Genomic DNA, 23,549 nt, shown 5'->3' with positions numbered 1-23,549 from the left:
TGCAACATAATTGAGATGTTGATCCTATACATGTCCCAGCATTCAAACAGCATTCAAACAACAAACCTTCAGGACAGCCAATTAGTAGGCAGCCTACAAATGCTTATGGGCTGAGATAATGTGGAAAGGGGCCCCATGCTGTCAAACAGATTTACTTTAAAATTCGATGTCTCTTTCCAGAGAGAAAATAACATCCCTCAGTGCTTTAAGGAGTGCTGTTTTGTCCTCTTTTGCATGCTGTCTGCCCTCCTCTGCAATCTGTTTTTTTTTTTCCCCTTCTCATTGCAGGGAGGGAAGATCCCCATCCGATGGACGGCACCTGAGGCCATTGCCTTCCGCAAATTCACGTCAGCCAGCGATGTGTGGAGCTACGGCATTGTGATGTGGGAAGTGATGTCCTACGGAGAGAGACCTTACTGGGAAATGACAAACCAAGATGTAAGCACGTGTGGGAGCTGCCATGTGGGGGGACTTGAGGGCTTAGTCTTTATTCTACAAAGAGAGAAGTGGGATGGGAACAGAGGAAGTCTGCCACTGCAAAAATGTCTTTGCTCCCCACGTCAGACCTGAGCAGTCCTCCCATTTGATGCTCTGTTTTTCACAGCAGCCCAGAGCAGTCTGTGTGCAGAGGGAAATGTGTCCACACCGAGGCAAGCCTGGTTCCCCCGGCAGACTGCTGGAGCTTCACTAATGCTGTTAGAGCTGGAGCCTGTCCCTGCTCTGCTTAATGACAAAGGTCTGCCAGGGGATAGATGCTGATAACTGGCAGCATTTCAATTGTGTGTTCAAACCCCTGCTGCCTTGTAAAACAGAAACTCAAGAGAGTCATGGTAAGGGCTTGTTTTGCTGCACAAAAGCTATACAGTTTGATCAAGTGATAGCAGTCCAAACTGGCAGTGCAGAGAGCTGCATCTCAAGTCATCCTTGCATCACTGATCTTGAGGACATGGTTCTGCATCTTTTTCTTTTTTTTTTCCTCTCATCCTTTGCTTTCTCTTATTATGAAAGTCTATAAATCTGTGTTAATGCAAGCTCTCATTTACTTGTGCTTAAGGTGCATCGCCTTGCTCCTGGGCTCCAGTGTCCCCTCAAGGCTCTGACTTCCCAGTCACTCAGAGATGCAGCCCCAAACATGCCTGGGGACACTGTCGTCCTCCTTACGGTAGCTCTTGTCCCACACTGTGTAAGGATCTCCTGTTCTTGCTGCAAGACTTCTCTGTACCCCAAGTTCACCATAAGCGTCTGTATAAAGCTAAAAAAAAAAAAAAAAGAAAACCTGAATTTGCCAGATTTTCCTGGGCTGCTTCTTCCTATTCACATCCCTGAGAAGTACGAGATCTGGAAGTCTCTCAGGATGCCATCTAGTGCATGAGGTAGGGGGCATCATGCAGCACGCCAGGCCCCAAAGCAACTCTGTGATGGAGGAAAATGCAGCCATTCTGCATATGGCAAAGAGCCCTTCCTCATCACTCCTGCTTTGATTTTGCATCCCCTCTGCCTGGGGAAGTGCTGCCGCTGGCTCAGTGGACAAACAGTTTTGCTCTGCCACGAGCTTCCTCAGTCAAAGCACAACACCTCATGTTTCATCCTTTTTTCCCTACATAAATGTATTTTTATTCGTTTTGAGCAGTGTCCCTTTGACATTCTGCTGTTTTGCTGGCAGCAGAGGCTCTGGCTGAGCTGTCCGTTTCTCCTCTGTTGGTCTGTGTGCCTCTGCCATCGATGAGTGTGACTGCCTGTCATGCTGTCTCATCCTGACTGCTCACCTCCAGCACGGGCAAGAAAACAAGCGGTGCTTTTGAGATGGTCACACAGCACTGCTTGCCAGGGGGACAAGTGTGTTGTTTGGCATGAATGCCCCACTGCTTCTATGATGCTGTTGTTGTCATGTTTGTAGGGAATTTGGTAAAGCAGCATGTGTCTACACAGGCATTTATCTCAATCAAATACAGAGGCTTTCTTTTGTACCCTGGATGAAGAATGCAGCAATTTAGAGCCAAGCTTTTTCAGTCACACTAAGCACTCTTAACTATCTAATGCTGATGTACCAGTGTAGTACAGATGTTCAGTAAATGTCAGCCTGAGGTTCAGGCTGGTGCCAATGAGATAACACTCTGTGGCCAGGGGAATCCCTTGTCAGCTTAGTAACACCGTCAGCACATACACTTTGCAGAACTGCTGAATTAAAATAAGTACCACCTTGTCCATCCTCTGGGCATAAGGTGAATTTCACACCCAGGGAGAGACAGTTTGGGGGATGGAACACTTTCTTTAACAGCAGGAAGCAGAACACTGGTGAGATGTTGATGAACATCAGTTCCTGATCAGGCTTTGCTTTCTCCCTGTAGCATGTGCAGATAGTAAATGCCTCAGTTGTGGCAGCCTAGGAAATTTAATTCAGTGCTGTGGCAGAAAAATATTTCTCCTTGTATTTATCCCTCCTTCTTTCATCCCCTAAAGGTCCATTGTCTTTCTTCTTTCCTCCCCTGCTTGTGTTGGCAGAAGATTCAGCAGTGTTAGATGTAGCGTTGGGTGGAGGTCTGGTGAGCTCTGCTCACGTGAATTTCAGACTCCATTGCACAAGAGTTTTTTGTGTGCTTTATAATTAAAGTATATTATATGCAGGCGCAGTCAGCAGTGAGCAAAACAGTTCTCACCATGTTTCAGCCAGGCTGGTTTCCCCTGTGGTAGTGGGTTGCAGTGCCGCAAGGCAGGCAGTGTTGTAACTTCAGTGCTACAAACCACATTTGAAAGTCATGCTGATGACTGCATGGCTTTCTAAAAATAAGTTTTGAACCACAAGAGAAGGCTCAGCACAGGAATTGAGGGGAATTCTGTGACCTGTTTTAGGATGGTAAGTTAAATGATCATAGTGGTTGCTTTGTGAAAACAGGGAGCTATGTACGTTACTAGGTTTACTGGGATAGACTATCTCAGGCTGTCACCTTCCAAAAATCCCTAGTGTGGTCACCCCATCCTTAAATGAATAGTGCTTCTCCAGAGGAGGTAAAGGGGACAAACATGTCTCTTTACCTATGCAAGTTTTAGCTCTTCAAGTCTTAAAAATGCTATACTTACCCATGAACAAAATGGCAAATCTGCCTTTCTTTTTCCTAAGCATTGCAGTTGCTACGAGTGACTTAGTCTTTATTACATAATTCTTTTACTCCTGTTACAGCCAGACCCTGAAGGCACCTTCAGATCCAAGAGCGTACTTTAGCTCCTAGCCCTTGCAGTATTTTGATACCATTTACATTGTATCACCAGAATGAATGACATCCTGTAAATTGAGTTAATGCTATTGATTGTGATGTTACTGCCAGGAATATAAAGCATGCATAACCCCGTTGCAGATGTAGTTCAGATATTCTGAGCTGGTGCCAGATGGTCTGCTACCTGTCCTGCTACTATTTTCTTTCTGCTACAGCTGGAAGATAATCCATTATTGTTATAAATACAGCAAATAATGTTCTCATGGCTGTGCCATACTGAGATTTTTTATAGGGCAGTTGTAAATCTGGGGCCAGGGACCAGCTGAAGTGCATGATGCGAAGAATAGACAATGCAGACAGTGCAGGGTGGTGGGCCTGGTGTTTGATGCTGTGAGCAAAAGCCATATTGGCTTTTAGTAGTCCAGCAGTAGACAAGATCACTTCATAGACAAAGGTTGGGTAGAGAGCAATGCAACTGCTCCACCCACAGATGAAATCTTAGATAAGCCTCTGTCAAAGCACAGAAGGATTGCAGGTGTTGCACACCAGATCTTCAGACTGCTCAGTAACCTTTGAGAAGACTGCAGAGCCTCAGGACATTTCTTCTCTACTACATATGTCCTTAGAGAGTTCCAGGTTTCTGCTAGTACTGCTCAGCCAGCCCTGCTCATTCCTGGGACTATTCCACCTGGCAAGAAGCGATATGGTGGAGGATGATTTGAAAATGATGCATGCGGTCCTAAATTTCGGAGCCTTCAGAAGTGCAGTGCTAACCATAGAGCATTCTTTTTAAGCACAAGGTGTTTTCAAATCTTAAGCAAGAGAGTGCCTAGAATGAACGGCATTTGAGGCAGTCCTTGGAGTCAAGCAGTGAAGCATTGTGGTTTTACACAGTATTCACCATCAGCAATAGCTGCTTCCAACTTCTGTTGGGCAGTAAGTCTTGGGAGTAGAGGGTGTAAAGATGGGCTGCTAGGACTCCGCTGACATGGTCGCAGACCCTTGTGGCCTGAAATGAGAGCTGTGTTCTCCTGAATGCTGTTAACAGTTCAAAATGGGAACTGCTGGGCTAGGAACCCTACTGTAAGTCTGTCCAGAATGAGGGAAAACAAGTTGCTTTATTCAATTCTGCCCTCATTTGTTCATTTCTGCCTTTCCAGAGTGCAGGCAACACATGTGCTTACCACTTGTTTTGGATATAGAACCATAGATGGTTTGTATTTGAAATCAGTGCAACAAACTCCCCCTGTTTTTAATTTACATACTCTTAGGCTGACATTTTAAATTCCTGGCAGAAACATGTACGCAGTAAGAAACGACTAAACCCAGACAGTATTGAATGATATATGAGATGGTTGTTCTGCCTCTGCCTTGAATCCATCCATCAATTAGCATTCAAAGTCTCTTTTGAAATACAGTCAGGCTTTTATTACTGTAATACAAATCTGTGGTTGAGCACATGCCTTTTCATTTAAAAAGAAGCCAACATCTGAATAAACAAAATCACAGTACTCCAAGACAATGCCAGAAAGCCCCATAGGCTGCTGTTGGCAGACAAGAACAGTCTCTAGGAGTCTTCTGGTGTGACCTACAGACCTCGGCTGAGCTTTGAACAAGTGCAACCTGAGATCTGACCCTCTGGTTACGTTGGATTTCTGGACTCGTTCTGCAGTGACTAAAATCAATCATTCAACCTATGCCATACATAGAAGCAGTGAAAGATAATGGAGTTTACTTGATTTGTCTCCTGTATGCAGAGGCTGGGGGGAATGGTTGTGTGTGAGCATATTGCTAGACCCAGAGTTCTCTATTTAAACCGATTCACATTTAGGGAAAAAGGTAAGAGGAAGAAAAGCAACCCATCAGCTTTGTGTTTTACTTCCCATAGGTAATTAAAGCCGTGGAGGAAGGCTATCGCCTGCCAAGTCCCATGGACTGCCCTGCTGCTCTTTACCAGCTGATGCTTGACTGCTGGCAGAAAGACCGCAACAGCAGGCCCAAGTTTGACGAAATTGTCAGCATGTTGGACAAGCTCATCCGTAACCCAAGCAGCTTGAAGACGTTGGTTAATGCATCGAGCAGGTACAAAATCAGGCCAGAGCCATTTCTCAAAGAAAGATTCTTGTCTGGATACCCACCCATGGTGCTGAATTACTCTTTAGCCTACATGCATCTGCAGGTGGATGTTCCTCCAGCTTCATTATGTCCAGGAGAGTTTTCCCAAACCCAACTTTTTCTGTTTAAATTGGCAGGCCAGTCAGCAATTCACTAACTCTATAAATGTAGCACTACTCCAGCAAAGAAAATTACTGTGGCCTGCCTTTCAGAAACTGCAGTTTCAGCAGTATTTATAGGTCTGTGATAAAGCTACCTGCGCTCTACCCCAAGGTGAGGGTGAGCAAGAGCAAGATCGAGTCTGTGAAGTAGATAGTAAACACTGCACAAATTATCTGCCTGTTGACTTTATCTTTGTAATGCGAATGAGGAAGTCTCTTGGGAAAACTTAGGATGTACAAAGCTCATAGATGTCTAAGTGCACCTTCCCACAAGCATTCCCAGGTGTGCTGGCTGCCACCTCCAGTTCCAACAGTTCTTGTAATTGTGAGGGGATCTCTGTGGTTCCCAAAGAGTCGTGCACGAGCAATTTGCTAAAACCACATTAAGTGAACCAAGCAGCCAGTCTGCAATTCAGCATGAATTTCAATAGCTACACCGCTACAAATAAGGGAAGTCTGAATCAAGAAATAAAGCTCCACTTGAGAAAAAACAGAGAGGTTAATATTTTTTAGTGAGTTTTGGTAGTGGTCTCTGCACCATACTAGATTTCATTGTAAGCGCACATGTATTACTTCTGCACCATCTGTGTTGCTAATCACTCAGTCTCTCACACGTTCATGCAGGAGTGATGTATATAAATCATTGCTGCTTCCCTGATTGATGGCTATGGAGTTCCCTTATTAATGCTGGAAGAGGCCCATCAGAAAAGCTTATTGTCAGAGGACTAAAGTAAAAAGATAAAATAAAAGGGACGGCATGTCCCAGTGCATAACATCTAATGCACTGGAAGGGAAGAAACATGAAAACTTTACATAGTTTCATCTTTAAATACAGAATAGCTCTGTTTGTTTCAGCTATTTCACATGCATCATTGAGTCATATGAGGAAGAAATTGAAGAATGACTCTTATTAGTGATCAGTTGTAATGTTAGCCCTGGCAAATCTGTGGGAACATGTTTATGGTAGCACAAAATGTGATGTTTCTCTTTTATTCTCAGTTGAGAACAGTAATTTCCAAGGCCTGTTAGATGACTATATGTACTGTTATATCAACCTGCTAGGTTAGAAATGATTAAAACAGGCAGTAAACCATCTCCGTGGGCTGTTAAACACTTTGCTGATATTTTATGCCATTGACAGGCCCTTGCAGTTCCCAGCTTCTTTTTAAAGGTGCTGTGGGTATATTCTGTGTGGATGGAGTATGTGAACAGGCAGGCTTTGGTGCTGTTTCTATAATCATAGATTGCCATGCCCAGACCATAGTAATTCCAAATGAATCATAATTTCGAAGTACAGCAGCTGTAAAGGATTTTTTTAATATATGTAATGTATTCTTTATGGAAATTCTCATTAATGCAAATAAGGGAGGAAGTCACTCTCTACATTACAGTGCATGCATATCAGTAGGTGCCTCCTGACATTAGTGTTAAAAATCCACTTCTCATTATGATTACTTAGGAGTTTTGAATTCCTCATGTGTATAAAATGTTATGGGAAGCCATTATGCTCTTGGTACTGCAAGTATTCACATTTTATTGGACCCTTCAGCATTGCTATTAAATAAACAAATAATACTAATGTGATCATAAAATATATGAAGATTCCTTAAGTGCTATAACAATATAAAATCTCAGCTCTCCTTCGAGTTGAAAATCTTTCAAGCACAATTCTCACAGTCAGAGGCTGGCCTAGCAAATGTTTTTACCTGTGGGTACTAATCTTTATGCAAGGCTTATGTTAGCTGTGTGTCTTGGTTTACAAAATGGGAGAAATCTGGTTGGTTTCCTGGATGACCTTGGACAAGTCCCTTCATGCTCTGCTCATCATTCGTGGCCCTGCTCAAAACACAGGTTACTTGTACCAGGTTTTACTGTGGGGAAGGTTTGTTATTTGCCTGAATTGCTTTTTCTGTGCATGACATAACCAAGCAGGTAGCAGTTGCTGCACGGAAGTCTGAGCGAGGCTACAGGAGCCAGAAATCTCACTCTGGTTTCAGGACTAAACGTGAGCCTCGCCAGGAGGCTGAGGCATGGTTGGAGCATTGCTGCTCTCTGCAGGGCTTCCTGGATGCTGCCTGCATGCAAAATCCTGGCCTGACTCTGCGGGAGCAGCCCTTGAAGTGTTAACAACAGCCTGCCTCTGATGGCTGCTGCTGGGAAATGTAATTTGGGTTTCAGTTTCCAGTCTCTGGGTTGTTTTAAGTTAATTATGAGCTTTAAAGAAAGAGGAGGAAAACAGAGCAGGAAGAGTGAAACTGAAGACCTTGAAGTAAGAGTGACAGGGAGAGTGTTGTAGAAAAGGAGCCTGCTTGTGTGTGAGAGGTAACGGGGATGGACACTAATCTGCTCCTCTGTCGAAGCAGACACTTCCCACTTGCAGTGTGCAGCAGCAATGGCAGCAACTCAAAAGCAGGTGAGGTTACAAGTGAAACAGTGTGGATGATACATTGTGAAACCTTGCCTAACTGATTCTACATGATCTTTTTGTTCTGCTATGATGGTTGGTAGTTTTGAAAGCTTTTACGCTATTCTTCCTGAAAACTGAGATAAAACTGAAAACTTTGGGAAATCTCACACGGAGATCAATAAGCACATGGTTCTCTCCCTCTTATTTAAGTTGCACTGCACTTCCAGGGTAAAGTCAGCAACTTCCATTGGGTCAGAAAATGTACAGCTGCACAGGAGGAATTGGGATGCAGCAATTACTTAAAATGCCACAGAAGAGCAATTTTGTCATGTTGGGTGCATCTTGATACTGATTTTTTTTGCTTCTCTGTCTCTCCTTTTGTCTTTAGAGTATCAAATTTGTTGGTAGAACACAGTCCAGTGGGGAGCGGTGCCTACAGGTCAGTGGGAGAGTGGCTGGAAGCCATCAAAATGGGCCGATACACCGAGATTTTCATGGAGAATGGATACAGTTCGATGGATTCTGTGGCTCAGGTGACCCTAGAGTGAGTAGTTTCCAGATCATTTTCACCTCTTCTATTGCAGCTGGGGAGGGAAACAAGCTTCAAAAATATATAAGGAGGAAACTGCAGAAAGGGAGCAGTTTGCCTTTGTTTGCAGTCATCAGTTTCTCTTTTAGCATCTGTATTGATGATAACAAGTGCAGACAAGACTAAAACTTACCGTCACTATGCTGGCAGCCAGTACTTTGGCATCTTTACTCACAGAAATTAATGCTTGAGTCTGAATAATTGACAAGCTGTCCTCTCATCATAGCAGCGGTTTATTAGTCAGGATTATCAACAAATAATAAAAAAATAAGCATTCTAGTAAATGTATAGGAGATAGAGGTTCCTATGAGAGCATTACACTGCATTAGCTGCTTGAAGAGTTGATCCAGACATAGCTAACTTCAGAGTTAAGCCTAGTAATGCATGAAAATAATTTTCAACATTACTCTAATAGAAATAGGAGTAGGTACAGCCGATGCCAACTGAATACCATCGACAAACTAACGGCTCTAGGGGACACGCTACCTGGCCAGGACTCTTCCTCCTGTGTGCGCTCTTGGTTTTTGCACCTGGATATATCTGAGGTCAGGGTGACAGCACTGAAATGATTTGATAAATGCCTCGAGGCTGCTGGTTTGCTGTGCTCCACCTTTAATTGCTGGTCTTGTTTGTGTAACTGTTTGTAGTTTCTTCCTGACATGTACTCAGTCTTGCCCCAGAGCCTGCCTTAAATTGAGCTTAGGTTGTTGCAGACATTGGGGCAAAATGGCAAAGATTATGCTCCATGTTTGGTGCTTCTTTGGAAGAGGTAGTGACTTCTCTGACCACATGCAGATCAACAGCGCACTGACAGAATCAGTGCAGAGGATTAGGAATAAAACACAAAAAATACTATTGCCCTACAAAACCACAGCATTTTTCCTGTCTGCCACAGGGCTTGCTGTGGAGCTCACCCTTCAGCGTGAGAGTTCCTTTGCACATGTTGCAGGTTTCCCATACAGTTTAGTTTCAGCTTAAGAGGACAAATCATGTATGGATGGAGTGCAAGAACGTCTGCGCTCTCTCTGATTTTGTTTACTTCATCCACTTGACCAGTATTTGTCCCTTACTTCTGGACTAATCCAGCCTAATTTCAGGTATTTGCATGAACCCCCAACTGAAAAACAAAGTCTGTTCTAGAGACTGTCTAAGGAACCAGGGTGCTTACATTTCTTCTTAGTTCCATTTTGGGTTCCTGAGACTCTTACATACATTTGGTATTTCATTTGGACTGGTGTACACACTTTGACCAAGGAGGAGGTCCATTGCCAAGGCAGACAGGTGATTCTAGCCAGGGGATGGATGATGAGGATAGTAAGAGACAGTAACATAAGAGAAAAGGGGAGCATTCTTCACTTATGTGACACCTTAATCTTAGAATCAAAGGAAGTCCTAGTAGAATGGCTGAAATACATCATAGGCTTCTTGCTGTTTGGCTGAATTAGTTATATCAAAGAACAAAATTAAGTTTCACAAAAACTTCCCGTTTGTTCCTTTTTAAAACTGTAATTTCAAGTGTTCCAAAAGAAACGCTCAGATCAAAAGTGAAAGGCTTTGGTTTGATCAGAGAAAATGTTGAGTACAACTCCAAATCAATGCATATTTTTGCTACCTGTGTAGCGTTATACAGACTTAGCATCCCTCTTCTTAGCACACCGACAAAACTATTGCTAGCCTCACCTTTTGGAAGTGACTGTATCTCCCCCAGATCACTTAAAGTGCAGTGCATTGTGATATGACATTTCCTGGGTTGCACATCTGTGATTGATAAATAATAGAAAGGACTATTGCAGCTGTGCCAGATTCATACCTTCTTCTTGGATGTAGTACTTCAGATTGTGAAATGATCTGTTTAATTTGACTTTAAAACGTAAACATTCCTTTTTATTTACTGTTTGGTATTTCAAACATTTCAAAAGTAACCCCCGTAAGTCTTTTCAGGCTGCCCCAGAGGTATTTCAGAATGGTTTTTCAGATTGACAGGGAGTCAAGAAATTCATTTTCTGTATAGTTCTAGCCAAAAAAGGCAAGTTGTTTTAAGTAGCGTTATAGCTGTCAGAGATGTTCAGAACCTCACCAGCTGCAAACCACATCTCACCCACCTCCACAGGGTCCCAGGATGTTCTCTGTAGCACAGACATCATTCTGCTCTGGTCCTTTATTGATCCCCAGTGAAAATGACGTGTTCTGAGCTTCAGCTTTATTCCAACTTTTACAGTGGTAGAGTGATGCAGAAGAACTGATGTCTGGGAGCCTTGGGGGATTTTTTTGAAGATGAAAGTAGGCATCTTATTAATCCGTCTTGCATTTCATTGAATCACTTCTCTTGAAAATGAAAAAGGCAAGAAGTTGAAAAGCTCCAACCTCACGTACTAGATGAGGTGCTGCATGAAGCAGTCTTATGGGAAACAAAACTGTCCATGAAGGTGTATCCCACAGGTATACACCTGCTGGCTGTATTCTGGCTAGTTTAATGCTAGGTAATACAAGGAAGGCATCATTGGGTCCCCAGTGTTTAGCCTGGATTTGTTCATTCTCATAAGGCTGAAAACAAACCCCGAGATGGTTGATGTGGCCATCACCACCTTATCTGATCATATTGTGAAGAACATGCGTAAACTACTATTTTGGCTCCTAAAATGGCGTGGGAAGCTCTTTTCATGTGCAGCTGCACCTCACCTTGTACAAAAAAAGCTGAATACATCACTGCACTACATAACTCCATCAGATTCCTGCCTGGCAAATACAGATAAGTTCTGCTGATTTCAAGGTAATTATATCAAGTTTTCAGAGTTGGCTCCAGTTAGCTAGTTATCCATGCTAGTGAGTAATATCCCTCCCTACCCCCAGCTGCCTTGAGATGCGTAAGTCAGGCTTGCTTCTTGAACACATCACGCAGCTTTGCATTGCAGTTATGGCTTAGTGAAGAGGTCTTGACCCCATTAGAATCTATGTAGGGGAAAACTGTGGAAGGTTCATTAAAAGCTAACGAGCCATCCAAATCAAGACCTCTTTGATTACTCTCAGACATAGTAAAAAAAAAGGCAGAAGACCTGACTCTCAGCCATTAAAAAAGGAGAAACTACCTTAAACTTCAGGGGCATCAGAAGAATGCTGTCCCATACTGAAGAGCTTAATCGTGTGCTCTGATGGAAACTGGCAGGTTGCCTTTGAAATCAACAAAGTAAGGGAGAGAAATGTTGGCTTCTGTGGGGGCTCAGATGAAAGTTTCATGTGTTCTGCAGAGATGCTATGGAGAAGAAATAAACATTGGAACAAGCGAAGTTCTTTAAAGGTTAATATATTTGGGGTTTTGTTGCTTCTGGAGGTTTTAATTTTTCTCCCTGTAAGAGGAAACAACAAAACATTTTGTGCTCTGCAAATAAGAATTCAGTCTAAATGTTCCTTTTTATTTTGGTTTTTGTTTTGTTTTGTTTTGTTTTTTTAATAGAGGCAACTGTTCAATATATTCCAGAGCTGGGACTTGGGGGGATCAGGTGAAAAGAAGATGTGAACATTTGCAACTAGCTTTCTTTCCCCAAATGACATAGGTAAAAGATGCTTTACAATTTAAGAGGTTGCCTTCAAATACCTTCCAAAATGATATTCCCCAAATTGAAACCGCTTAGGAAATATATGGAAATTAGGTAGAGAAAGGAGAACTGGTTAATCACCCCCCAGAAAACACTGAAAAAATATGAGGAATGTAAAGAATTCCTAAAATCTCCTGGTTAAAGCTACTAGTTCTGTAAGAGAGGGGATGGCCATAGCATTCTGACAGGACTGGTGTCTGTGGGCGATCTGCTTGTGTCCTCTTTAGGGGACCTGGTTGAGACGGTAGATATTCAGCACTCTTTGAAAATCCCTCCTAGCTTGCAAATCAAAATCCCAGTTACCACCTTGCTTCCATTCAAAGTAATGCTTAATGCATTTGTTACAGAAAAGAGTAGTGCCAGTGACAAATTACTGAAGATAAAGCTTTTAAAAGCTAAAAATGGTGAATAATATCGCCCCAAGTCCTGAGCTCTGCTTGCTTAAGCAAAGACCTGAAAATGTATGTTTTCAAACAAAGAGTGATTTCTACATTTAGCTCTAATTCTTGCAAAGGGACGAATCACCTTGTGAAAAGTGGAGCCTCACCCTCCACCCCCTCTTTCCAACTGGATATCAGACTTGAAGGAAACCTTTCCAGTGGACCAGACCTGCTCTTTAAGCTTGTGGACCACCTAGTGACTTTGAGTGTGTCTGGAGCTCTTTCAATCCACTGCAAGAATAACTTTACCAGGACAATACTCAAGAATAGATAGATCCATGACATGAGTTTCAGTCTGATACTTGACTGGACCAATTACTAACAAAATGTGGACTGCATACTTACACCTTTTGAAAGATCTGTACTCACCGAATCTCAGGACACCCTGTTGTTTGTTATTAGATGAAGAACTCTGAATATTTGTAATAATATGTGATGTGTTGCTTTGCATTGTATTTTTTTTTCTTATAAAATAAAATAAATTATTTATTTAAAGTTATACTGGATGAAGAACATTTAAGAGTTCACCTGCTCTAGATGCTTATTCTTAACCTAAAATCTCAGTTCTGGATAGTGGTACTGCATATGCTTGTGAGCAAACCCATTCTCACGTCATAATGAAACAGGATGGGAGTAACAAATAAGAGCAGATGAACTCTTAAAATAAGAAAGATCCTAATCTCGTGCAAAGGTCCCTTGCAAGTGGACTCCTCTCTCCCTAGTGTCTTCTAAAGGTCTTTGAGGTAATTCTTTCTCCTCTTTCAAACTGACAGCTAACTCTGTGAGTAGTGTCAGTCTGCATGGGCCAGTGTAGAACTGCACCGTGTGAAGAAGAGTGCTGCAATATGGCTGGGGTGGGAGATGAAATTCAAAGTAATCTCTGGTAGGCTGATGGCTTCCAGCCATGGAGATATTTCAGGAAACTGGCCCTTTTGCTTGCATGAGTAATGGAGTGGTGAGGAGTGTTGTATTTTATGTGGCAATCCAGTCCTAGTCTACACTGTGTTTGACAAATTGGTCCATGGTGTATAAGTAGTTCTATTTGTAAATAAAATGTTTTAAATATATTTCTTACAACGTGGAGACCATGAATTCAACTATCTCAAATGGAGGATATTGATTGCACTTAAGGGAGTACTGTATTGTCACTTGCACACTGCAGCTGGGCTTTCATGTAAGGCCATGGTAAGAGCATGGCAAGTGTGCAGCTGCTTACAGGCTGTTTGGAATGGGCCGACACCTATTTTCCCCTTTATTTCCTTGGCTTTCTGGTTAACGTAAGTTGCCCTCGTAGTACTGTGTCAGCATGTGATTTCAATTCCTGTACATTTCTGTTTTCCACATTATGTGAAAGAAAGAAATGAGAAGGGGGGACTTATCCCAGAAGAGTGAAAGTTTTCTTGTTGCTGCAAGTCAAGTGTTTGGAAGCAGGGAAACCTGCTTCATATGACACATTGGGCACCCTTATTTTCACAGCCTCAAGAAATGCCCATGCTGCTGCCACATCAGCACACACAAACCCAGCACCTGGGGTAGAGTCACTTGCATGGCAAGGTGTAGCCTGGATGCTGACTGCAAGTGCCATTTGCAAGGTCTCATATGTGCCTTTTGTTGCTGGGAATTGCATGTTTCCTGTCACCCCCCAGACATTTGCAGAGCCCGTGTGGATATGCTTCCATACTTCTCTGGGAAGCTGAGCCCAGTGAAATTGCCAATTAACTGTGGTAAAATGGAACAACAAGCTCTGGACTGAATTTTTAGGACAGATGTGTTGCAGCACTTCAGCACAGAGATCTATTTTGTCCCTAAACTGGCTGTTTTGTTACCTAGTTGTTTAAAATTGGCTTCTGTCTTCCTCTGCTTTAAGCCCAGTGCTTTGATGCTGGATGTATGGGAGGCTGCAACATGGTGCAAGTCGCACTTGAAAAAGGGAATTAAAGCTCCTGCATTCTTGAGGCTTTATTTATGTATTTATTTATTTTCCCCCTCAAAAGTTTTGTTGCTGGCTTTGCAAAGTGCAAGGTAGCTTTTGAATAAAGCTGACAGTTTTCTATTAGGTGAGCATCTGGCTCAGGAGCTGTTGTGTGGATTAGGCTTTTGGTCAGTCTTTGCAGAAGTAAAAGACCACACAGCAGTTTTTTCCCCTCTCTGAGGAGTCTCCACACTTTTGGCCAATGGCTCCGCATTCAGGAGTATTCAATAGTCAAAAAAATAGACTAGATCCCCTGGTGAGCAACTAATGGATTGAAACTAGAAACTCGTTTTTCTTCTCTCTGTCTGTGCCTCTCTTAAATCAATGAGGCACCGCTCAAGGATATTGGGTTATGCTGGATGCTATGGGGAAAAAAGGCTCTGTAGTGAGTACCCTGAAAACCTGAAAATGGTGCTTGGATCCTTTTGATGAGGATTCCTGCTACTGCATACAGAGAGCATGGACCTTTTCTTACTAGACTGACTGGGCTGTGTATGAAATGCAAATACATACATTGCCTTGCTGATAGTTTCAGGCTGGCTTTTCTGCATAACATGCAAGAGCAGAGAGATATTACCAGAAACAGTACATATGTGAAATGTGTGGTGCTGGATTTTCAAAAGAGCTCAGTTTGCACTTTTAGATACCTGGAAAAAAATAGCTGAACTTTCAAAGAGCACCAGCAGAGCAGCATTCAGCAGGGGGGAAGATGGATGTTGGCTCTCCTAAAAATCTGGTCCTATACTGTTTTTTTTTTTTGATCTTTGGTGTGAACTTCCAACTGTGCTGTGTACATAAAATAAATTGCATGGAACAATAGTATTACTACATTTTCCTTCATTATTAAGCTTGCTTGCTGAACTAGTTTTGCAATTCAGTGGAGGTAGAAATGAAAGTATGTCCCCCCCGAGAAGTTAGACACCTTTGTAGATGCTGCAGCCTTTTCTTCCAGGTAAGGAGTGTGCTGATGTGTCTCATGGACCTCTGTTACTCCACACCCATTGTGTTGTGATTTCCGGTACACATCAGAGAGATGCTTCGCTGAAAAAGGGTGTGATGATGGAATGTAGAGTTTAGCCTCGAGCAGAAAATCTGGGATTTTCCAAATCAAAAGGCTGAAAAGTGTGACAATCCTATGGAGGACAGATCTAGCTTTTGGCTTCAACTTGGTTTTTGTGTTAACACATCAAACTTCACTTGGGATTGCTTTTTATTAGAAACAGTGTTTTTCTGAAGTGTTCGTCTGTGTAATTTTTGGATGTGGATGGTTGTGTTTACACAGGAGTTTCTGCCCAGAATATATATCTGCAGAGAGACACCTTGATGGTTAGCTCTTGTGTATTACGTAATAGCTTTCTGGTGTTCATCGCATGCATCCACCTGCAGTCACCTGTGCACTGTGGGCCAGTTTTTCCAGTGTGTCTCAGGTGGCAGCTGGGCTCCTGGGAACAGCAGGTGGTACCAGGGAGCTGCAGTTCTGAGTGTCTGGTGATCTTATGTCCCACTAGCTTTCAGTGGAGAGCCTTCTCTTAAGTGACTTGTGAGTTTCTGCATACTCTCCACAAACTAATGTCAGCAGCACTGGGATTCACATCTTTATTGGCAAAACAGTAGAGCCCTTCTTTGAAAACATATTCAGTCCAGCTGGGAGGTAGAAAACAAGGAGCTCATATTTCTGTGGTGTAAGTCTTCAGATGAAGTATCACGTCTCCTCTAAGTCAAACTGCTTCCCTAACAATCTGTGTCTCATGTTGGAAACATACAGGCACCTGTCTTGATCATTCTTCCAAATGTCACTCCTTCAATTTCCTTGTTATCAATTTTCACTCTTTAATGAAATCAGTATAATTGCACAGCCATAACCCACTGTGTGGGAGGCACCCCACCTGGCTTTTAGCTGTCATTAAATCTAATCACCCAAGATCCTGCTGTAATATCTCCAGGGAGCAACTCATCCCACACTTTGAATGGGATAAATCATCTCATGGAGGTGCTTCTCTCACAGTTCTCACAGAAACTCGGTCATTAGCTTCATCTAGATACCTACATTTTAGAAGGCTACATTTCTGAGAAGACAACTGTTCTTCCCAGTCGTGTGTTACACCTTTCTTGTAATGGCACCCCTACTAGACAGACTCAACACAAATGCCTTTATCTTTCAGAATAGTCAAAATAGTCAAGCCTGGGTTTACAGCAAGATTTGCAAAGTCCCAGAGGGGAGCTGCTACAAATTCCTGTTGACTTTAGGAAGCCGTAACAGTGGTAGCTGTGTTTGTGGCTTTTGCCGTTCAGCTCTCTCTAGGAGCAGGCTTTAGGATTGTGGTTTGTGTATCTTTGGCTTTGTCTCATCCAAAGAGGAAGGAAGCATGGATTGACCTTACTCCTTGCTGCTCGTATCCAAGATCAAATACCAGTCTCTCCCAGGAGAAGAGGAAACTGCAACACACATTTTCTTACGCAGGTTTTCTCTTGGAATAGGACTTGACACATGTAGTGGAGTCCCTTGCCAAAGCCGGTGCTAACACTTTGCTGTCAAGCTATTCCCCTTAGTCAGCAAGGTGATCTTGGTCAAATGAAGTCATGTCATCTCTCTGAGATGCTATCAGCCATTTGAAAAAATAGGGAAAATTAAATGTGCCTCCTTATATAAAGGGCTTCAGGAGCCACAGGTGGTAAGAGGTTGGCGCTGGCAGCAGCATCGACGTGTGCGATGCGTAGTGTGTGTGACGGCATGTGCCTGAACGATCCCTGGAACCAACATCTGCTTTCTCCCACAGGGATTTGAGGCGGCTGGGAGTGACACTTGTTGGTCACCAGAAGAAGATAATGAACAGCCTTCAAGAGATGAAGGTCCAGTTGGTGAATGGGATGGTGCCATTGTAACTCGGTTTATAAGTCACTTCCTCAAGTGGTCGGTCCTGCACTTTGTATACTAGCTCTGAGATTTATTTTGACTAAAGAAGAAAAAAGGGAAATTCAGTGGTTTCTGTAACTGAAGGACGCTGGCTTCTGCCACAGCATTTATAAAGCAGTGTTTGACTGAAGTTTTCATTTTCTTCCTATTTGTGTCCTCATTTTCATGAAGTAAATGTAACATGCATGGAACATGGAAATGGATCTACTGTACATGAGGTTAACCAATTTCTTGCGCTTCAGCGATGACAACAGCAAGCCTTCCCACCACATGTTGTCTATACGTGGGAGATATATATATATATATATATATATGCGTATATATATATATAGCACCTTTATATACTGAATTACAGCAGCAGCGCGTGTTAATACTTCCAAGGACTTACTTGACTAGAGAAGTTTTGCGGCCATTTGTGGGCTCACACAAGCTGCGGTTTACTGAAGTTTACTTCAAGTCTTACTTGTCTACAGAAGTGTATTGAAGAGCAATATGATTAGATTATTTCTGGATAGATATTTTGTTTTGTAAATTTAAAAGATGCTGTTACACAGCGTTAAGTTATAGAGACTAGTGTATAAACATGTTGCTTGCTCAGTGGCAAATACAATACAGGGTGTATATTTTTTTTCTCTCTGTGTTACAAAGTTCTTTTAGTTTGCTCTTCTGTGAGGATAATACATTATGATGTATATACTGTACAGTTTGCTACACATCAGGTACAAGATCGGGGCTTTCTCAATGTTTTGCTCTTTTTTCCTCTTTTGCTTCATTTTGTCTTCCTTTTGTGTTAACCACTGTGCTTTGTATTATTGCTGCTGTTTGGTTTGAGCAACATATAAAGCTTTCAGGTGTTTTGATTATATATATGAGGTGGAAGGAGTCTGCTTAAATAAAGAACACCATTCTCCATTGTGGGCTGGGGATATCCCGAAGAGGAAAAGTAAAATGGGAGATAAAACATCCAGCCTTCATCATCCGTCAGCAGCGTTGCGGCATCTGTTTTCTTTGTGCGTTTCATAACTTGCACCTGGTGTGCCCCTTCCTGGAAAGAGAAGATGCCCATGGAATGTATCTGCACCAGTGTTTAAACCCGGTACTGTCACAAGGTGGCCTTTGACCTGCTCCCTTGCTTTCCTTGCTGTGAACCTGCACCCTTCCTGGCCCAGGAGAACCAACTTAGGGAAGGTTGGGCAGGTCAGCTGCAAAACACTGATTCATCTTACAGAAATGGGTACAGACCTGGTCACTGTGGGGCAGGGCACAGAGAGGAGCATAAAAGAGAGAGCAGCCCAATATGGTGATGGCGTTGGCACTCCATGGTAAAGATGATCTGTCTGAATCTGACACTGTATGTCAGCACTTGGTTGTAACTGGGGGTCAGTGTGCACACTGCAATTTGAAGATGATGTTTTCAGGGGGACCTAAAGGCCACAGTAAGATGTTGAGTCCTTTAAATCTCACCAAGAAATAATTTGGGGCTGTTCTCCTTTAGCTGTAGGTGGGAGTAATCAGCGCAGTTAATTCAGTATTCATAGGTTGTTTTGTGAAGCTTTGGTAAAGATAAGGATTAAAGAATTGCTCGGCAGATGGCAAGTGTTTACTGTAGATATATTGCTTCCTTAGAGGTGTTGGATAGCATCTTCCTTGATAATAACATCGACGTATTGACTTACTGTGTTTCTCCTTGTCCCCTGGCACTGCAGAGTAGAGCCTGAGCACCTCACCTATGCCAAAAGGGAACCATTTTCCTTCTCCCCTTGCAAAACCATGTGTTGAATGCCAATTCAGCTGGTTTTAAAGGTCTTTCTTCAATTTCCTCAAACCCCTTTGATGAGATTTAATCTAACAGTTTCTAAAGAAAAGGGGTGGGAAAAGGTATAGGAGGAGAGGGTTTGCTGTGGTGGTTTTTTTTCTTTCTCAGGAGCAAGGCTTGCTTTCCACAGGGCTTCTTGCTGCAAAATGTGTCCATTTTGAAACAGCCTGCATGCTCAGTGATGTCCATTTCTCCTCTCATAACTGCTGTTTTTCTGAGTCACAGGCAAAGTCTAAAAGAGCAGAGAGAAACAGGTGCGTGGAAGGGCAGGAGCACGTGCTTGCCCCCTTCACCCTGCTGCCTCGGCTCTCGCTGCTCATGGGACCATCGAGCTTGCCTGGCAGCACAAGAAATGGGACAGAGCTGAGTTGTGCACTGAGACACAGCCAGGCAGAAGGGGAAGGTCTGACAAACCTTGATTGTGTGATTTCTCATCCTGTTGCTTCATTTTGTCAGCCACCAGGCCACAAAAGCTGGGGGAGAAGGAATCAAGACATAACAATTTCGGCACATAGCAGAGATTTGTCAAATAATAAATAACATTATTAGGGCTGTCAGCAGAGCTGTCTTGGGATTATTTGTGCCTCTCTGCCTGTAGCACTTTGTAAAATAACCCGTAGGAAGACAGAAAGAACAACTCGTTTCCTTGGGAAGTATCGTTCGGTTTCCACATGCATCCATCAGCTGCACTGAGGGAGATTTTAGTTGCAAATTTCAGCACTTAGCCTTTCTGCCTATTTTCTTTGGTCGTTCATTAACTGCTGGCTTTGTGTAAGGATTTGGGTTTGTTCTTTTTTGTGTACTTCTACAAGAAAATCCCATCGCCGTTTGTGGGGTTTTAAAGGCATACACAGTGCTGCTGGGTGCACCGCATGGAGGTGAGAATGATGTTCCTGAGACACTGTAGTAGCTGCCTGATACTGGAGTGGAGCAATCTTCAGAATACTCTTCAGAGGGGCCCATGGAAAATGAACTGTTCTTAGAACAGACTGCATCTGTAAATAGGGCACCTACTCTCAGTTTTCTGAATAAATAAATACATGATCTTTTATATTTATTTCAAGAGCTGTTCATGCTACAGATCTCTTTACTATAGGCTTTGTCTCTGAACTGAAAAATAAAGACGTTTTAACAAATATGGTCCAAAAGTTACAGCTTCTACATTCATGCACAAATTCCAGAGTTCTGACAACGGAGCTACCACCGAGAGCTGCAAGTACTCAGTCTTATGGGGCAACCGGACCATTTATTCGAGCCTCTTATGCAGATTTAGGGTTGTAAAGTAAAGCTCCCTTTCTAGCATGATGTTTTTGAAGGGCTTGAGGGTGGGATCTGGCAGCACCCCTTTGAAACTTTCTGCCTGTGGGCTTGGCTGGGCTGCCACTGTTTTCACCTGCTGAGCCAGGGCAGCACGAAGCACAAGTAGAAAAACTTGCCTTCGAAAGGAGTGGCAAATGAAAATGTATAGCCCGAAATCAGACATTGTGAATGGATGATTGTATATATAGGTGTGCAGTAGGAGATGGCAGTAGTATTTTGTTTGGTTATGCTCTTTGTAAGCACAGGGGGAGATAAGGATGGTAGTTAGCTGACCTTGCCAGTTGTGTGCTGGACTTGGACACCACGACAAGGCAGTGGTTTTCATTAATCAGTGAAATTGGAGCTGTAGGTGGATTTCCTGCCTACGGTAAGTCAAAGCAGTTTGCTTTTTCAACTCGCTGGTGCTGCTGTTGTTACAATGAATAGTTATTTCCAGTACGTTTTGCTGCTAATTGTGAGGAGGTATTCAAAGGGCTTACGAGGTGAAGAGGCTCTTTTCAAAACAGTTTTTCATCTCTGGAGAAGGAAGTCTCCCCAAGCAAGGCTTGTTTAGACTGACCTCCAATTCATTGTTTATTTATCATTTGGCTGAATTACCTAACCTTAAAAAGGAAGATGATTTTTTTAAAGTAATTTTTATGTGTTCTTTCTTCTTAATTCCTTCTACGTATTAACAGCAAGAAGAACAAAAAGCAAAGGTAAAAAATAAATAAATAAGTTGTCTATTCAGTATTGAATATAAAAATGTAGAATTCCCCGTGGTCAAGAAATTGTGACTCCTTGGACTGCTGTAGTCTTGTAATTAGTCATTAAGGCGTGTGTGATACATCAATAGCAGTCTAAGAGTAGCACGTAGTTTCTGATCCTTTATTAATGTTTGTTGCAATTCCTTAGGCCGGGTAGGTCAGGAGTTTGTATATCCAGTGCTACTGGTGCTGCAGCATTTGTCTCAGCTCTTTGCATCACCGTTTCAACTCATAGGAGACCATAGTGTCACTGTATTTATCCCCTCCTTTTTCCCCTCCTTGGATGCTCTCTGTGCATTTTGTTTGTGTACATGTTTTTAGTAGTGTAAGATATGAAATTTTATATATTTTTTCATAAAAATAAAAAATCTTTGAAAAATGGCTCCATCCAGTTGTGGATCACACACGCCGTTTGTGAGCCTGCCACGAAGCTCTGGGTTCTCCTCCCTCTTGCAGCAGTGAAGAACAGCTTGGAAATGAGGCAACAGAGGCAGTGGTGGGATCAAGGAAGGCCTTGAGAACTGTCAGCTTCTGGCTCCTGCAAGGTAACCACAGCTGGAGGACAGGAGCTGTGTGGGGTTTCTCCTGGCCTCGTAGGAAAACCACAGCAGACAGTGGGTGATGTGGGTGATGCTTCTGAAGCCTGGTGTTCATGGCGGCAAATGGCGCGGTAGGCTGGGATGGCAGGGGAGCAACACTTTGTATACTAAAAGGAGCGCCAGGTCAGTTGTGTTAACAAACTGATGCTGTCAGCAACCCAGATGAAATGTCGGTCTCGACCTAATGCAGTATTTTCTTAAGTAGTCCAGCCCACCCAGGCTGAGATGGGCTCCTAAGAGGAACACACAGGAATAGGAAACTTCTTTAAAGAGGCTAAAAGCAAAATAGCTTGGCAGGTGATGGGGAGGCTTCAAGCAGCCAAGGCTGGGCACTCTTGGGGAAAATAAAACTGCTCACCACCTCTAGCAACTTACATTTAAAAAGGAAATAAGGCAGATGAAGATCTTGAGGAACAAGTGTGTTTAACATGGCTTTGTTTTGATAGGTTCCTGATTTCAGCTGCTGTAGAAATAGGGATGGTACCCCCATGAAGATGCATCCATGAGAACAACTTCTTGTCCCCATTTCAACAAATTCAGTTCTGCCAACATGAGCAAGTAGGAGATTCTCAAATGAATGGTGAGTGGACAAAACTCACTACTGCTACCAAGCCTTGCTTCTAAGGATGAAATCTGTCTGCAAAGCCATAGAATCACTAAGGTTGGAAAAGACCTCTAAGATCATCCAGTCTGCCAACCACCTCCACCATGCCCACTAGCTATATCTGTCAATGCCACATCTCTGTGTTTCTTAAACAACTCCAGGGATGGTGGTGGAATCTTAGTACTGAAGCTGAACCTCCCCCCTGGCTCAACTTGAGACCTTTATCTTTTGTCTTGGAAGAAGAATCTGCCTCTACCTCACTTCAACCTCCATTCAGGTAGTTGTAGAGATCTACATCTTCTGGAATGCTCAGTTTTCATTGACAATTAAGGAATTATGCAATTTCTGCAAGACTTTCTTCCTCTTATTTCCTATCCAAAAGCAGGGCCAGAGGGTTATTAATCCCCCTCCCTGCAGGCCCAGCAAGATCCAAGCGTATAGCGCTGACATGCCCAGAGGGTGCCCCAGCCCCAGGGTAAGAGCAGCAGGGAGGCTGCTCCCCATCACCCCGTGAAGACAAGCCATTGTGCAGAAAGCAATGCAAGATTTATGAGGCCATGGGGAAAGTGAGCAAGGGACTCTTCATGTATTTTTCATGGGCTGAAATGCATAAATAGCATGCAATGCATAAACTGTGACCAGATACTTAAACAAAAAAAGGGAATAGAGAGCAGGCTGGAATAAGGGGAAAAGTGATGAAGGAATGAGGGAGATTTATTCAAGTCAACAGGGCCTGATGAAAGTCACCCCTGAGTGCATTAAGAAGCAGCCAAACAGCACAGCCTGAACCCAAGGTGATTCATCTTCACCGACGTGAGGATGGAGCTGGACCCTGAGGACTGGGGAAGGGCACACGTAGTACCTGCTTGTAAGAATGGATGGGTAGGAGGGAAGAGGCTGCTCATCTGCAATTCTTCAGGTGCAGCACGGTATCTGGGGAGATGCTAGGACAAACTATTGCACAATCGGTTTATCATGCCGCTGACGGGCCATGCAGAAAACAAAATAGCATCAAGGGATCAGAGAAATGAAATGGCACACAAATGAGGGGAAACTGGGAG

General features: G+C 43.0%; 1 protein-coding gene across 1 annotated transcript in view; it reads left to right on the top strand.

Moving 5' to 3' along the window:
• Nucleotides 1-21,666, top strand: part of EPHA5 (EPH receptor A5) — a 196,769-nt gene extending 175,103 nt beyond the window's left edge. Inside the window, exons 15-18 of the mRNA XM_015861732.3 lie at nt 289-438; nt 5,101-5,294; nt 8,284-8,439; nt 17,267-21,666. Coding sequence (XP_015717218.2) covers nt 289-438; nt 5,101-5,294; nt 8,284-8,439; nt 17,267-17,372 — 606 coding nt within the window. The 3' untranslated portion in view covers nt 17,373-21,666. The remainder of the gene's footprint in view (nt 1-288; nt 439-5,100; nt 5,295-8,283; nt 8,440-17,266) is intronic.
• The last annotated feature ends 1,883 nt before the right edge of the window (nt 21,667-23,549 follow it).

The sequence above is a fragment of the Coturnix japonica genome, chromosome 4, assembly GCF_054131305.1.
Source record: "Coturnix japonica strain WE chromosome 4, WE-NBRP24, whole genome shotgun sequence".
NCBI lineage: Eukaryota > Metazoa > Chordata > Aves > Galliformes > Phasianidae > Coturnix > Coturnix japonica.
The sequence above is the reverse complement of the archived record's forward strand: the minus strand, read 5'-3'. Positions and strand labels throughout refer to the sequence as shown.